The sequence below is a fragment of the Pan paniscus genome, chromosome 3, assembly GCF_029289425.2.
Source record: "Pan paniscus chromosome 3, NHGRI_mPanPan1-v2.0_pri, whole genome shotgun sequence".
Classification (NCBI taxonomy): Eukaryota; Metazoa; Chordata; class Mammalia; order Primates; family Hominidae; genus Pan; species Pan paniscus.
In genome coordinates, this window is record NC_073252.2 from 79,844,310 (window position 1) to 79,859,176 (window position 14,867).

Sequence of the window (14,867 nt, forward strand, 5' to 3'; positions counted from 1 at the left end):
ATGTATTTTCCTTCATTGATAATTTCTAGATGACTTTGGGGAATACCGTTATAGTACCACACACTGTCTTTAATGACATAAAGTTGGGGGATATTTATTCCCCCGCAAAATCATGTTGTTTGTTTAACTAAAAGAAGAGCATTAAAAAAATCTCCAACTAGCCCATTCTTTGATTCTAGGAAAATTACTCTTCTGACTCAAAAATTAGAATGTGATAATAACTGAGACCCTCTAAAATGCCAACTTCTGTTTTATTGGTCTTTGTGCTAGGACACTTAGACCCAGGGGTGATGGTCAAAATAAATAATGATTAGTAGAGCCTTAGGGCCTCAAGGGACAAGGTCACAGGTCTTTCGAGCTTGGGGAGGTCTGGGAGGGTTCCTGGTGTGTCAAGGTTAACCCCTGAGTTGCTACATTGTAGGGAGGTCTGTGGTTTCTGGGGCAAGGAATAAGATGACTAGACAAGAGGGGTGGTAGCTGGGGAGTAGAAACCACCTTTGCAAAAATTATATCACTGAGAAAATTTTAACAGTAAGCTGAGCTAATTCATCCTCCATCTTGCCTTTCCCTTAATTATTCCTGGGTTATTGAGTTGTGAAAGAAAATCAATAGTGGAGCCCCCAAATCACTAAGCTAAAGGGAAAAGTGAAGCTTGGAACTGCTTAGGGCCAACCTGCCTCCCATTCTATTCAAACTCACACCTCTGCTCACTGACATATCTGATCGCCTCCTTTGGAGAGGCTAGTCAGAAACTCAAAATAATGCAACCATTTGTCTCTTATCTACCTATGACCTGGAAAGCCCCGTCCCTGGTTCCAGTATTCCTGCCTTTGCTTTGAGTTGTCCCGTCTTTCCAGACAGAACCAATGTTCATCTTGCATATGTTGATTGATGTCTCATGTGTCCCTAGAATGTATAAAACCCAACTGTGCTCTGACCACCTTGGGCACATGTCATCAGGACCTCCTGAGGCTGTGTCATGGGGTTGTGTTATCAACCTTGGCAAAATAAACTGTAAATTCACTGAGACCTGTCTCAAATTTTTGGGGTTCACATTTTGGTAACCACAGAGGGATTCTGAGTGGAGATGCCCCTGACCTTTGGCAAACCTCTTATCAGTGCTTGGTACCAGCATGAGCTAATTTTACAGCTCAAACCAATAGGACAATTTGCTGAGGTCTGAGAGCACCCCCTCCAGAGAATCCCTGATTTCCCCAAATTTGGTCAAGATCTAAAGTTTATTTTGCTGTACAACTTCTCTTTTTTGGAGTTTTACTTGCTTCTATCAAGAAAGACAAATTTCCTGTTTCCATGACGTTGGCGTTTGGCTCACTTCCAACAGGGAAAAGGAGTGTTTTTTTTTTTGTTTTGTTTTGTTTTTCCTGCTTCTTGAATGGTAGAGAGCAGTCTATAGCCCGAGACTCGTCCCTAGGTAAGTAACTGAATTGGGGTTTGTCTTGGTTAAAGTTAAGATTAATGACCAACTGGTCTTAATTTCTCCTTACCATTAGAGCACTCAGTTATCATATAAATTGTGCCATTGTTTGTTTTGCCTAACTGTTTTTTGTTGTTGTTGTTGTCTGTTTTTTATTGTTGTTTTGGTCCTTTTCCCATTGGGTTTGATCAACTCTATCCAACTTGATCAAATCCAAAGGAAAGTTCCAAATTATGGGGAAGAAGGCCTGAGAAGTGGCTAAATTCTAAAAAAAAAAAAAAAAAAAAAAAAAGATGGTGTGGTGGGGAGGAAAATGGCCAGCAAAAGGAAAAAGAGGAAGGATTTTTGATTTTGACTACTAAAGGGGCTTTATTTACATAACACCACCCTTTTTGTTAGGCCAGACTGAAAGCAATGGCTGTCCTCCCACACTGCTAAGGTCCCACCCGATAGCTAAGGTTGTGCCTTTGTTTTTTTTCCTACCAAAACAGCCCTGGGTTTGGTTCCTAAATCAAGCCCTTTCTGGTTTGATACTTGATACTTCGGAAATAGCAATTTGTCCTAGCTGAAATATAGTAAGGACTAAACTGATTTTTTTATCTTGCCCAAATTCCTATCTAAGGTGTCTGGGGAGTCATGCCCTACAAATCATAAATTCTCATCAGAAGGGTTTTATTTAAGCCAATATATCATGAGTTATTTTCCAACTTGACTCTGACATAGCATTACGAGACAAGGAAGAAAAGCAAAATTATTTTACCCTAAAACATGTTTCTTTGCCATATCTTGAAGTGGCCCTGCAAAGCTGTTCTTTGTAGGGGAGAATTTGCATCTTTAAAGAATCCGTGTTAACATAGCTAGATCTTTTTCTTCCAGATCCTCCCAATCCTAAAGCGATTAACTAAGATCTGAATAGGAAACATTTTCATCTATTGTCTTTAAGGGCCGCCACTATTAAGACTTCAAAAGAACTTTGGTCTCCACAATCTTTATCTTAATCCGAACATTCCCTTTCTATGAATCCCATGTCTTTAGGCAAACTCAACCAATTGTCAACCAGAAAATGTTTAAATTCGCCTACAGCCTGGAAGCCCCCCACACCCACCTGGTTTTAAATTGTCCCACCTTTCTGGACCAAACCAATATATTTCTTAAATGTATTTAATTGATGTCTTGTGCCTCTCTAAAACGTGTAAAACCAAGCCTCACCCTGACCACCTTGGGCACACGTTCTCAGGACCTCCTGAGGGCTGTGTCATGCGCCATGATCAGTCATATTTGGCTCAGAATAAAGCTCTTCAAATATTTTAGAGTTCAACTCTTTTCACTGACAATAGTAATGAGATTTTAAAAGATTTTTTTAAAAAAGGAACTCAATGGTTAAAAGTCAGCTTAATTAAAAGCTAACATCCAAGATGTGTGTGTGTGTGTATGTGTGCATGTGTGTGCATGTGTGCATGTGTGTATTTAAAAGACCTTCATGTTTTGTTTTGTTTTTTTTCTCTCCCAGGACCTTGTCTTTTTTTTTTTTTAGTAATTTTTTTTCATCTTAGTTGACTGAATTCTGTGTTCTTCATTAATATCTATTGCAACTGAGAGACACGACTAGCTGGATTTCCTAGGCTGACTAAGGAATCCCCAAGCCTAGCTGGGAAAGTGACCGCTTCCACCTTTAAACATGGGACTTGCAACTTAGCTCACACCCGACCAATCAGATAGTAAGGAGAGCTCACTAAAATGCTAATTAGGCAAAAACAGGAGGTAAAGAAATAGCCAATCATCTGTTGCCTGAGAGCACAGCAGGAGGGACAATGATCGGGATATAAACCCAGGCATTCGAGCCAGCAATGGCAACCCCCTTTGGGTCCCCTCCCTTTGTACAGGAGCTCTGTTTTCACTGTGTTTCACTCTATTAAATCTTGCAACTGCACTCTTCTGGTCTGTGTTTGTTACAGCTCGAGCTGAGCTTTCGCTTGCCGTCCACCACTGCCCACCACTGTTGTTTGCTGCCGTCGCAGACCTGCTGCTGACTTCCATCCCTCTGGATCTGGCAAGGTGTGTGCTGTGCTCCTGATCCAGCAAGGTGCCCATTGCCACTCCCGATTGGGCTAAAGGCTTGCCATTGTTCCTGCACGGCTAAGTGCGTGGGTTCATCCTAATCGAGCTGAACACTAGTCACTGGGTTCTACGGTTCTCTTCCATGACCCACGGCTTCTAATAGAGCTATAACACTCACCACATGGCCTAAGATTCCATTCCTTGGAATCCGTGAGGCCAAGAACCCCAGGTCAGAGAACACGAGGCTTGCCACCATCTTGGAAGCGACCCACCACCATCTTGGAAGTGGCTCGCCACCATCTTGGGAGCTCTGTGAGCAAGGACCCCTGGTAACACAACCGAGGCTTCTCTGGGGTTTTTAAGGAAGAGTATAGTTTAGGCACTTAGAAATGTCTTTGTTTTTAAAGTGCACTGTAAAAGCATCATGTGGTCTAACCTTAAAATAATTCTCTTTTTGAAGACCCAGGATTCAGTGTGGGCTCTGCCCAGAGCTTAGAGATCCAGTTAAAAAATAAATAGTCCCTATCTAAATAAAATTGGTCTCCTTATACAATCCTATGATAGATTTCTATAATTTTATGTTTGATTTGGCATTCATCATCAATCGCCCTCTAGCAGCACCAGACTTTTTCTTTATATACCTTATGATGTAAATTTTGCTATTTGATTTTCACCTGTGTTGTTTCATTTAATATCTAAATTTATGGTTATTTAGCTGACAACTGCCTAGTGTTGTGAAACAGGTTATCAAATATCTGAAAGTCTAAGATAGAAAAAAAAAGGTCTTTATGAATCTATAAGATGTACTTCTATCGGCATGCCTAATATGTCTATGTATTTGTGTGTTGAGTACATAATGTTTCACTACTGAAAATATATAAAAGAGCTCTAATTAATTGGCTTAAAGAAAAATAGAAGCACTTAAATCAAATACCTTCTTTAAAAAAAGGGAAGACTAGTCGAATGCTTTTTCTTTTTCTTTTTTTGAGATGGAGTTTCGCTCCTGTCGCCCAGGCTGGAGTGCAATGGCATGATCTTGGCTCAATACAACCTCTGTCTCTTGGGTTTAAGCAATTCTCCTGCCTCAGCCTCCCATGTAGTTGGCATTACAGGCATGCACCACCACACATGGCTAATTTTTGTATTTTTAGTAGAGATGGGGTTTTGCCATGTTGGTCAGGGTGGTCTTGAACTCCTGACCTCAGGTGATCTGCCCACCTTGGCCTCCCAAAGTGCTGAGACTATAGCATGAGCCACTGTGCGTGGCTGTCCAATGCTTTTTCAAGTTTACATGATTTAAATAAAGTCCTTTTTTTTTTTTTTTTTGAGACGGAGTCTGGCTCTGTTGCCCAGGCTGGAGTGCCGTGGTATGATATCAGCTCGCTGCAACCTCTGCTTCCCGGGTTCAAGTGATTCTCCTGCCTCAGCTTCGGAGTAGCTGGGATTACAGGTGCACAGCACCAATCTCAGCTAATTTTTCGTATTTTTGGTAGAGATGGGGTTTCACCATGTTAGCCAGGCTGGTCTCGATCTCCTGACCTCATGATCCACCCACCTAGGCCTCCCAAAGTGCTGGGATTACAGGTGTGAGCCACCGTGCCCAGCTGTAAAATCTTTACTAAATAAGCTAGCTTTAAAATTATTGATAAAGTAATATTAGAAATGTCTTAAGCATTGCCAGCATACATTTTTGTTTGCATTTATTAATCAATTTCATACTTATCCCTGCCAAATACTATAAGGTGTCAAAATTTGGCATAGGGGTTACAAACCTATAAACCCAGCCCAAGATTGCTTTCATAATCTTTAATAAATAAGACATTGCTATTGGTTTAATGAAAATAGCTATATTTTGAATTATTTAGTAAAATTACCATAACTTCTGATATTGTGGCATTAGGCAGTCTAATCCACAGGCAGCAAGGAAGTTTGTTTGGGGGAAAGGACTATTACTGTCTTTGTTTCAAAGCTAAAATATAAATTAAATTCCTTCTAAAGTTTGGGAATAAGCAAGGACAGCTTGGAGGTTAGAAGCAAGATGGAGTCAGTTAGGTCCTGTCTTTTTCACTGTCTCAGAATTTTGCAAAGGTGAGTTTCATAACTTTAATTGATGACTATCACAGTTTTCATAAATAATGTAGGTAAATGAATAAAATAAAATAGACAGATGTAATGGGATAAATACTTGTAGGCAAACTTGTCATAATTTAGAATCTAAAGTTATACTAAAATATTTCATTATTTAGTATTTTCCGATAAAAATATATTGTAGGAAAACATTCTTTCTAGAAAAAAGTGTCCTTTTAAAAAAGGTGGACAATTTTTTTCTAATTCAAAGCTTAAAGGTTGTGTACAAAACAAGGTAAGAGGAGCCAGGAAATAAGAGAGATGTAAAGAAACTTATAGAAATAAAGAGGTATATTTTGGTAAGAAAGCTTAAAGAGAAATAATTTTATATGAGAAAGAATATTACATGGTAAATTTAGACCTAGAATAAAATGACTGGTTGTTTAAGAAAGAGGGATGTTCAGGACAAACCAGAAAGTCCAAGCATGTCATGAATGGTCTGGGTAAGTCACAATGAAAGAATTTATTTTTAAAAAACCCCAAAACTTTTATATGATCAAGTTGTCTGTAGTTAAAGGGAAATTATAATGGTCTTTCCAGAGACTTGGTTTGATGTAAAAAAACCCAAAAACATTTATATAGTAAAGAATTGATTAGAACAATAAAAGTTCCTTAGGGTATTGATTTACTCTTAATAAATTATAAGAGATTTTATTTATATCTTAACCCAAAGTTAAACTTCTATTGCATCTTGCTGTTTTTGGTTTTCTCTCCCCTTTTAAAAGGAGTGAAATAATAATGCTCTCCCTCAACTCATATAAGTTTTTGTTTCCTCAACTTCTGTTTGTTGTGGCCTGATGCTAACAATATTTTCTTAAAGATCTGAAGGAAATGTTTTCTTCCAACATAATGTTCTGTACACTGCAGAAGGGTTTTTCTTTTGCCTTTTGGTAACTGGCCTAACAGATTTTAGGTTTTATAAAAATAATTCCTATGCCATTATTATTAAGTTTTGATTTGCTTAGGAAAAAAACTGAGATTAAATTTTTTTTTAAGTTAAGATTATTACATCCATGTATCTTTCTGTATGTGGTTTTAAAGTACTTGTGACATTAAGTTACAGGGCTTTGACTCCTGGGTCTAAAAAGGACACCAAGTCCTGCTAAGTCTTAAAACACCGACAGCAATTAAAACCTCATCTTCAGGCCCTCTTGATTGGCATCAGAATATGCCAATCAAAATAAACTGCATTCCTGAGACACAAGGTCAGAAGTTAAAGCCATTCAACGCCTCAAATTCCAGGGACTATTGTGGAAGCGGTGGGCATGTGGGATTGTAAGGGCTGATTTTAAAAGATAAAATAAGTTCAATTTCTCTATAAATTAACCAGTAATGTCAAAGACACTCTTATTCAAGACCAGCATATGGACCCGTGTGTCAGATTAACAAGATTTTCTTGAAGCATTAACCAACTCCTTAATAAAGGTTATAAAGGTTATAAAAGGCTTATGGAAGTTAAATTTTATGATCAATATTAAGATTTTATAGATTATTTATAAAATTTTGAAAAACAAATTTATTTGGCTTCATGCTGTTTTTATTAGAGCTAATTGTTTAGAAAATTAAGTGTCCTCTCTTAAAGAATTAAGGTTTTCACTTTTTTTTTTCCAAATCCTTGAGTTATCACTCTGGTTAAATGAATGACTTATTTTACAATAGCCTGTAATCCTATTTTATGATATCAAGTGTAAACCTTTGATATTTGACAAACTTTCCAAAATCAAAATTATAAATTATGTCTTTTTTTTGGCTGGGCACACACCTGTAATTCAAGCATTTTGGGAGGCCAAGGAGGGAGGATCATTTGAGGTCAAGAGTTTGAGACCAGCCTGGCCAACATGGTGAAACTCTGTCTCTACCAAAAAATACAAAAATTAGCTGGGCATGGTGGCACACACCTGTAATCACAACTACTGGGGAGGCTGAGGCAGGAGAATCACTTGAACCCAGGAGATGGAGGTTGCAGTGAGCTGAGATCATGCCACTGCACTCCAGCCTGGGTGACAGAGCGAGGCTCTGTCTCAAAAAAAAATTATGTCTTTTTTTGAACTAATTAATCCTTTAAGATATTATTAATAGGTTCCCTAATGTCAAAAAATGACATATTTGGTTATTTGGTATAAAAATTATACAGGAAACACCGTCAAATAAGAAATGGTGTTGAAGGGGCTGTGCTGGGCCGGCGGCGCCGAGGCCTGCCCTTGGGGAGCCTTCCCGGCCCGGGGCCGTGTCTGAGGCTCCGCCGGGGCAGGCCGGGCCGGGTTCTGGGGCGGCCAGCCTGGGGGCAACTGTTCCAACTGCTCTAACTGTCCCCTTCCTTCCCTGGTCCGATGTGTGGCCCCCCAGGGGCGCCTGCAAGGGAACGATTCCGGTGGCCTCCGGAGGATGTGCCCCGTTCCGGGTAGGGTGAGGGCTGGCGGTGACAGAGGCCGGGACGTGGCACCGTGGGCTGGGGCGCTGGCGGCACAAGGAGTGGCCCAGTCGGAGGTGGCAGTGGCGCGCCCAGCCCGCCTCCTCCTACCCCCTCTCCGAAATTCCTTCATTTGCGAGGGTGGCTTGGAGCGGGGTTGCATTTTGATCTCTCAGTGCCTCTCTCCCATGGGGGGCGAGAGCGCAAGCAGCCCACGTTGGGCTCGGATTGGCATTCTCCTGACTCCCGCCTGGAACTGCTAATCATCCTCCCCCTGGAGTTTGGCAAAGTGTCACCAACGGGCTCGGGTTACTTGTGCTCGACTCTTTTCTTGCTGTAAGCCATGAGATGACCCTTTAAGTTTTGCAAAGGAGGCTTTCTTGATCATGGATGGTGAAGATATACCAGATTTTTCAAGTTTAAAGGAGGAAACTGCTTATTGGAAGGAACTTTCCTTGAAGTATAAGCAAAGCTTCCAGGAAGCTCGGGATGAGCTAGTTGAATTCCAGGAAGGAAGCAGAGAATTAGAAGCAGAGTTGGAGGCACAATTAGTACAGGCTGAACAAAGAAATAGAGACTTGCAGGCTGATAACCAAAGACTGAAATATGAAGTGGAGGCATTAAAGGAGAAGCTAGAGCATCAATATGCACAGAGCTATAAGCAGGTCTCAGTGTTAGAAGATGATTTAAGTCAGACTCGGGCCATTAAGGAGCAGTTGCATAAGTATGTGAGAGAGCTGGAGCAGGCCAACGACGACCTGGAGCGAGCCAAAAGGGCAACAATAGTTTCACTGGAAGACTTTGAACAAAGGCTAAATCAGGCCATTGAACGAAATGCATTTTTAGAAAGTGAACTTGATGAAAAGGAATCTTTGTTGGTCTCTGTACAGAGGTTAAAGGATGAAGCAAGAGATTTAAGGCAAGAACTAGCAGTTCGGGAAAGACAACAGGAAGTAACTAGAAAGTCGGCTCCTAGCTCTCCAACTCTAGACTGTGGAAAGATGGACTCCGCCGTCCAAGCATCACTTTCTTTGCCAGCTACCCCTGTTGGCAAAGGAACGGAGAACACTTTTCCTTCACCGAAAGCTATACCAAATGGTTTTGGTACCAGTCCACTAACTCCCTCTGCTAGGACATCAGCACTAAACATCGTGGGGGATCTCTTACGGAAAGTAGGGGCTTTAGAATCCAAATTAGCAGCTTGCAGGAATTTTGCAAAGGACCAAGCATCACGAAAATCCTATATTTCAGGGAATGTTAACTGTGGGGTGCTGAATGGCAATGGCACAAAGTTCTCTCGATCAGGGCATACATCTTTCTTCGACAAAGGGGCAGTAAACGGCTTTGACCCCGCTCCTCCTCCTCCTGGTCTGGGCTCCTCGCGTCCATCGTCAGCGCCGGGTATGCTGCCTCTCAGTGTGTGAGTGCCCAGCCTCCAGGTGGGGGCCCCTGCCCTCCTCCAACAACCCAGGACACCCACACCTCACCCCTCGGTGCCTGGGCCCAGCCCCGTGCCCCTCCGTCTGCCTCTGCACAGCTGGCAGAGGGCAGGCTGCATGCAGTGGCGGCTACTGGGCCCTGCCCAGCCCCGGAACTCTGCGCGATATCAATACTGGCTATTTTCTCTTCTCGCCGTAGTGCCGTTGGTTTCACATGATTGCACTTTTGTGGGTCGCAAGGTGATACATACGTGTATTACTTGGTCACTGGATGCAGAAGTACCCATTCATCACACCTGCCTCATAGACCCCACTCTGCTGTACTGATAGGATTTAGTTGTGTTTAGGACATTGCAAATCTTCTAGAAGTTCTCCCCCAAATCAGGTCAATATGTGCCCTCCTGAGCTCCCTCCCACCCAGGCATCTCCAGTGCTCATGATCATGTGTCCCCCAACTCCACCCCTCACAGTTTGGGCCTGTTTCTGGCAAAGAGTCAGGAAGGTTACTGAATTAGGGAACATTTTCTGCACCTTCTGATTTTACTTAAGCAGCTACCATTCCATGGACTTGCCTCCCAGAGCAGCACAATGCCCGTCTGAGCCCCACGTGGCAGGAGCCTCTGGGACGGGGCACACACAGGCCCAGCCTCTGTGCTGTCTCCTCCTCCGTGCGCCTCAGACTCGGGGTGAGGGAGGCGGGCAGCCTCTCGCCAGCCTTCCCGTCCTTCAGTTCAACGACATCTTTGGAGTGTTTTTGTTTTCTCTTCCAAGGGCCGTCCCGTTGTGTTAGGAAGGGTGAGTGGCTGGTTCCAGGGTGGGCCGGTGCCAGCTCCGGGGTGGACTGAACAGCGGCGGCTGTCCCTGTGCATCCTTTGATTACTCTCATGCTGCATTTACTGTTTACATTTGTTTTATTGTACATAGGTTTGTAAACATTATTGCCTGAGATATTTGTATATAACTTGGGCTTTGTAGCTTTTATTTATTCAGAACGCATATGGCATGTTAATGACTCTGATGGTGTCCTCCTCTGGGCAGCTGTATAGGATCATCAGGTGGTTACAAAAAATACTTCCCTCAAAAAAAGTCTTTTAATGTGGAAACAATAAATTTCACAGAAAAAAAAAAAAAAAAGAAATGGTGTTTGGTTTTCTTTGGGCTGTATTTGTATAAAAATGTTATTGGTATGTATTCTAAAATTATGGGAAACTTCTATAATTCTGATACGACTTAGTGTACATTATCAGTAATAATTATAATTGTTATGTTAAATTATTGTGTGCAACAGAGGTAATAAATTTCCTCATCAATTGTGTCTTTGACTATGGCTGCCCTAAAACTTTTTGTCATCCATGGACAATTATTGTCTTTTTTTGGTTCTCTTTAGAAGGTAGTTTTATAAAACTCTAACAGGTGCTCTTGAACACAGGTTTCTGATAACATTGGAGATTGTGACATCAGAATAGATGAAAAACTTTCAGGACTCATGGAGAGATAAAATATTCATGAATATCAAGCAGAATAGGAATTAACTTCATGGATTAAACTAATAGAAGTCTGAAGTAATCTGTTTAACTTTTTGCCTAAAATGGTGCTGATCCTTTTGTTTTTCAAAGTCAAGAAAATGTTTAAGCTATTTACAGCTTCTAACAATTGAGTAAGTATACTCCTATGAATAAAATTTGGAGCATATTTCTTTCTCTGTACCTGATTTCTACAGAATTTGGAAACTATTTCTGAGTATTCTTAACTTACGACAATACAGTTATTTGCATAAATGCAATAAGAATCTGTTTTCATTTGTAACAGGACACAATTGGAGAAACTAGTTACTTTACCGAGGCTCTTTACTGGGATGGTGTGCTTTGCTTTAAGGAATCAAACTTGGCTTATGGAATCAATACAAGCCCCTTGGGAAAACTGGCCTCATACTTTTGTCCATACAGTCCCTGTACAGGGTTCCTGACCTGTGGTAAGTAAAGAATGTCACTTTCTGACAGGTCCAGGAGCCCCAGGTTTATCTTGGAACCTCAACAGGAAAGGAATTTACCCAACTCATAGGTATTTGATGGTACAAATCCATGGCTGGGTTTGACTTTTAAAAAGTCTTATTTGAGATTTCTTCTATGGAATAAAGTACCATCAAAGCCAATCTAAAAGCCTATGTAAAAAAATTATTTTTGTTGCACTGTAAACAAATAATCAGGCCAAGTATAATAAAGCAAGTCAGGGCTGGGCGTGGTGGCTCACACCTGTAATCCCAGCACTTTGGAAGGCCAAGGTGGATGGATCATGAGTTCAGGAGTTCGAGACCAGCCTGGCCAAGATGGAGAAACCCCATCTCTACTAAAAATACAAAAATTAGCCAGGCATGGTGGCACATGCCTGTAATCCCAGGTACTCAGGAGGCCGAGGCAGGATAATTGCTTGAACCTCGGAGGCGGAGGTTGCAGTGAGCTGAGATCACACCTCTGCACTCCATCCTGGCAACAAAAGCAAGACTTCATCTCAAATAAATAAATAAATAAATAATAAAAAAGCAAATCAGTCCAACCACGATTTGTCTTTAGTAAAAATGGGAAACTGGAGAGGAAAAATTATGTTTCAAAAACTATAGTACACCTGTTCTTAGATTCCAGTCTTGCCTAATGTTTTTCAACTTTTATTATTTTCTACAGTTTGGACTGAATTCTAATTTTTCTTGGCTACAAGCCTTCAAAATATTGCTTTCAGTTTCTTTTCCTTCTTTACCCCCACCCCCACCCCCCCATTTATCCTAATTTGGAGTCACTGAAAACTAAGCTGTGCATTCATAAAGCCCTGTGAACAGAAGCTAGACAACTTAAACTTCAGAAGAAAATAACAACAACCTATTTACATACATAAGCCACTTACTGCCTGTCTATTGATATGTGGACTTCAGAGTAATGTGGCCTATATGCATTTTCCAGGATTGTTCCTTTGTTTGTTCTTGTTTTTCTCCCTTCCTCCTATTTTCTCTTTATAGGACATGAGACTTTACAGCCTGCTAAAAGTGAGCCTTCCTAAATAACTTGGGACCTACCCATCTAGGAATAAACCATCCTAGCCATGAGAGATCAGACAAAACCTCAGACCAGAGACGCATTTTCTTCTAAAATGCTTTCTCCAAAAGATTTTTTAAAAGAAAAGTGTAGGGTCCAGCCCCACAGGGTTGGTGGGTTTTCTCCTCGTGTGCAGAGATGAGAGAGTGTAGAAATAAAGGCACAAGACAAAGAGATAAAAAAAAAAAACAGCTGGGCCTGGGGGACCACTACCACAAAGACGCAGAGACCGGTAGTGGCCCTGAATGCCAGGCTGCGCTGATATTTATTGGATACAAGACAAAGGGGCAGGGTAAGGAGTGTGAGCCATCTCCAATGATAGGTAAGGCCACATGGGTCACGTGTCCACTGGACAGGGGGCCCTTTCCTGCCTGGCAGCTGAGGCAGAGAGAGAGAGGAGAAAGAGAGAAACAGCTTACATTATTATTTCTGCTTCTCAGAGACTTTTAGTACTTTCACTAATTTGCTACTGCTAACTAAATGGCAGAGCCAGGTGTACAAGATGGAACATGAAGGTGGACTAGAAGCATGACCACTGAAGCACAGCATCACAGAGAGATGGTTAGGCCTCTGGATAACTGCGGGCGGGCCTGACTAATGTCAGGCCTTCCACAAGAGGTGGAGGATAGAGTCTTCTCTAAACTCCCCTGGGGAAAGGGAGACTCCCTTTCCTGGTCTGCTAAGTAGCAGGTGTTTTTCCTTGACACTAATGCTACCACTAGACCACGGTCCACTTGGCAAAGGGCATCTTCCCAGATGCTGGCATTACTGCTAGACCAAGGAGCCCTCTGTGGCCCTGTCTGGGCATAACAGAAGGCTCACACTCTTGTCTTCTGGTCACTTCTCCCAATGTCTCCTCAGCTCCTATCTCTGTATGGCCTGGTTTTTCCTAGGTTATGATTATAGAGTGAGGGTTGTTATAATATTGGAATAAAGAGTAATTGCTACAAACTAATGATTAATAATATTCATATATAATCATATCTAAGATCTATATCTGGTATAACTATTCTTATTTTATATTTTATTATACTGGAACAGCTCGTGTCCTTGGTCTCTTGCCTCGGCACCTGGGTGACTTGCTGCCCACAGAAAAGGGGGGAAAATGTGAAAGGAAAATATATCTTGGGGCTCCTAAGTCACTAAGCTAAATAAAAAAGTTAAGTTGGTAACTGCTTAGGGCCAAACTGCCTCTCATTCTATTCAAAGTCAGCCCTCTGCTCACTGGGATAAATGCATATCTGATTGCCTCCTTTGGAGAGGTTAATCAGAAACTCAAAATAATGCAACTATTTGTCTCTTATCTACCTATGACCTGAAAGCCCCCTCCCTGCTTCCAATCTTCCTGCTTTTGCTTTGAGTTGTCCTGCCTTTCCAGACAGAACCAGTGTTCACCTTACATATGTTGATTGATGTCTCATGTGTCCCTAGAATGTATAAAACCCAACGGTGCTCTGACCACCTTGGGCACATGTCGTCAGGACCTCCTGAGGCTGTGTCATGGGGTTGTGTTCTCAACCTTGGCAAAATAAATTTTGTAAATTAACTGAGACATGTCTCAGATTTTCAGGGTTCACAGGACCAAGCTAACTTTGAAAGATATTTAGGCTATGGTTTAAATGATAATAAGTCTTATCCTAAAACTCATTCACTTTTATAAAGCTAATGGGAGGCCATCAGGCTGTGGGGAGGAGGGGAGCCTGAGTCCTGCTAAGGTGCAGACATAAACCATTGCCAGCCATTATTCCGGAGGTTATAAGATATGAGCTTCCCCAATTACTCCTGCAAATAACATCAATATTGTAGAACCTAACACTGGCCTTTTGAGATATCTTTTCAGGGTTTTTTGTTTTTGTTTTTGTTTTTTTTTTTTTTTTGCATGTCTGACACCCACGGCTCCACCTGGACCAGCCAACCCAGCTCCTATGGTCCCACCCAGAAGCAATTCAGCCCACAGAAGGGCAGCTTTGACTCCTTACTATTTCATTTCCACCCCAGTCAATCAACAGCAAGCACCTATTACCTGGCCACCCCCTCCCTTCCCCCAAACTGCCTTTGAAAAACCCCTGACCTAAGACCTTTGGAGGAGATCATTTGAGTACAAACTCCATTTCCCATGTGGCATGACTAGTCTTGTATCTATTAAACTTTCTCTACTACAGTGTTGTGGTCTGTCTTTACAGAGTGGGGCTTGAGGCTTTTTGCAAAAATGTTGCTGTCCAGCCTAGTATTGTACCTAGCTTATACTTGGTAATCTTTTTCTCAATCAGTCTAGTTAGGAGGTTTTCAATTTTATGAATCTTTATAAGAACTAG

The 14,867-nt window shown here is 41.6% G+C and overlaps 2 protein-coding genes across 2 annotated transcripts in view; both read left to right on the forward strand.

Annotated features, from left to right (window-relative positions):
- Positions 1–657: 657 nt before the first annotated feature.
- CNGA1 (cyclic nucleotide gated channel subunit alpha 1) overlaps positions 658–14,867 on the forward strand; it is an 84,805-nt gene continuing 70,595 nt past the window's right edge. The window contains exons 1-2 of the mRNA XM_014344683.5: positions 658–1,432; positions 3,391–3,490. The gene's annotated coding sequence lies outside the window, so the exon portion shown is untranslated. The remainder of the gene's footprint in view (positions 1,433–3,390; positions 3,491–14,867) is intronic.
- On the forward strand, positions 8,372–10,607 carry LOC100979134 (nuclear distribution protein nudE-like 1). Its single transcript, XM_003816018.6, has one exon. It carries the CDS (start codon positions 8,417–8,419, stop codon positions 9,452–9,454), a length of 1,038 nt encoding a protein of 345 aa, XP_003816066.3. The 5' UTR covers positions 8,372–8,416; the 3' UTR covers positions 9,455–10,607.

What these genes read in the sequence shown, in the direction of transcription:
- LOC100979134 (XM_003816018.6), top strand. Translation starts at nt 8,417, where the DNA reads ATGGATGGTGAAGATATACCAGATTTTTCAAGTTTAAAGGAGGAAACT.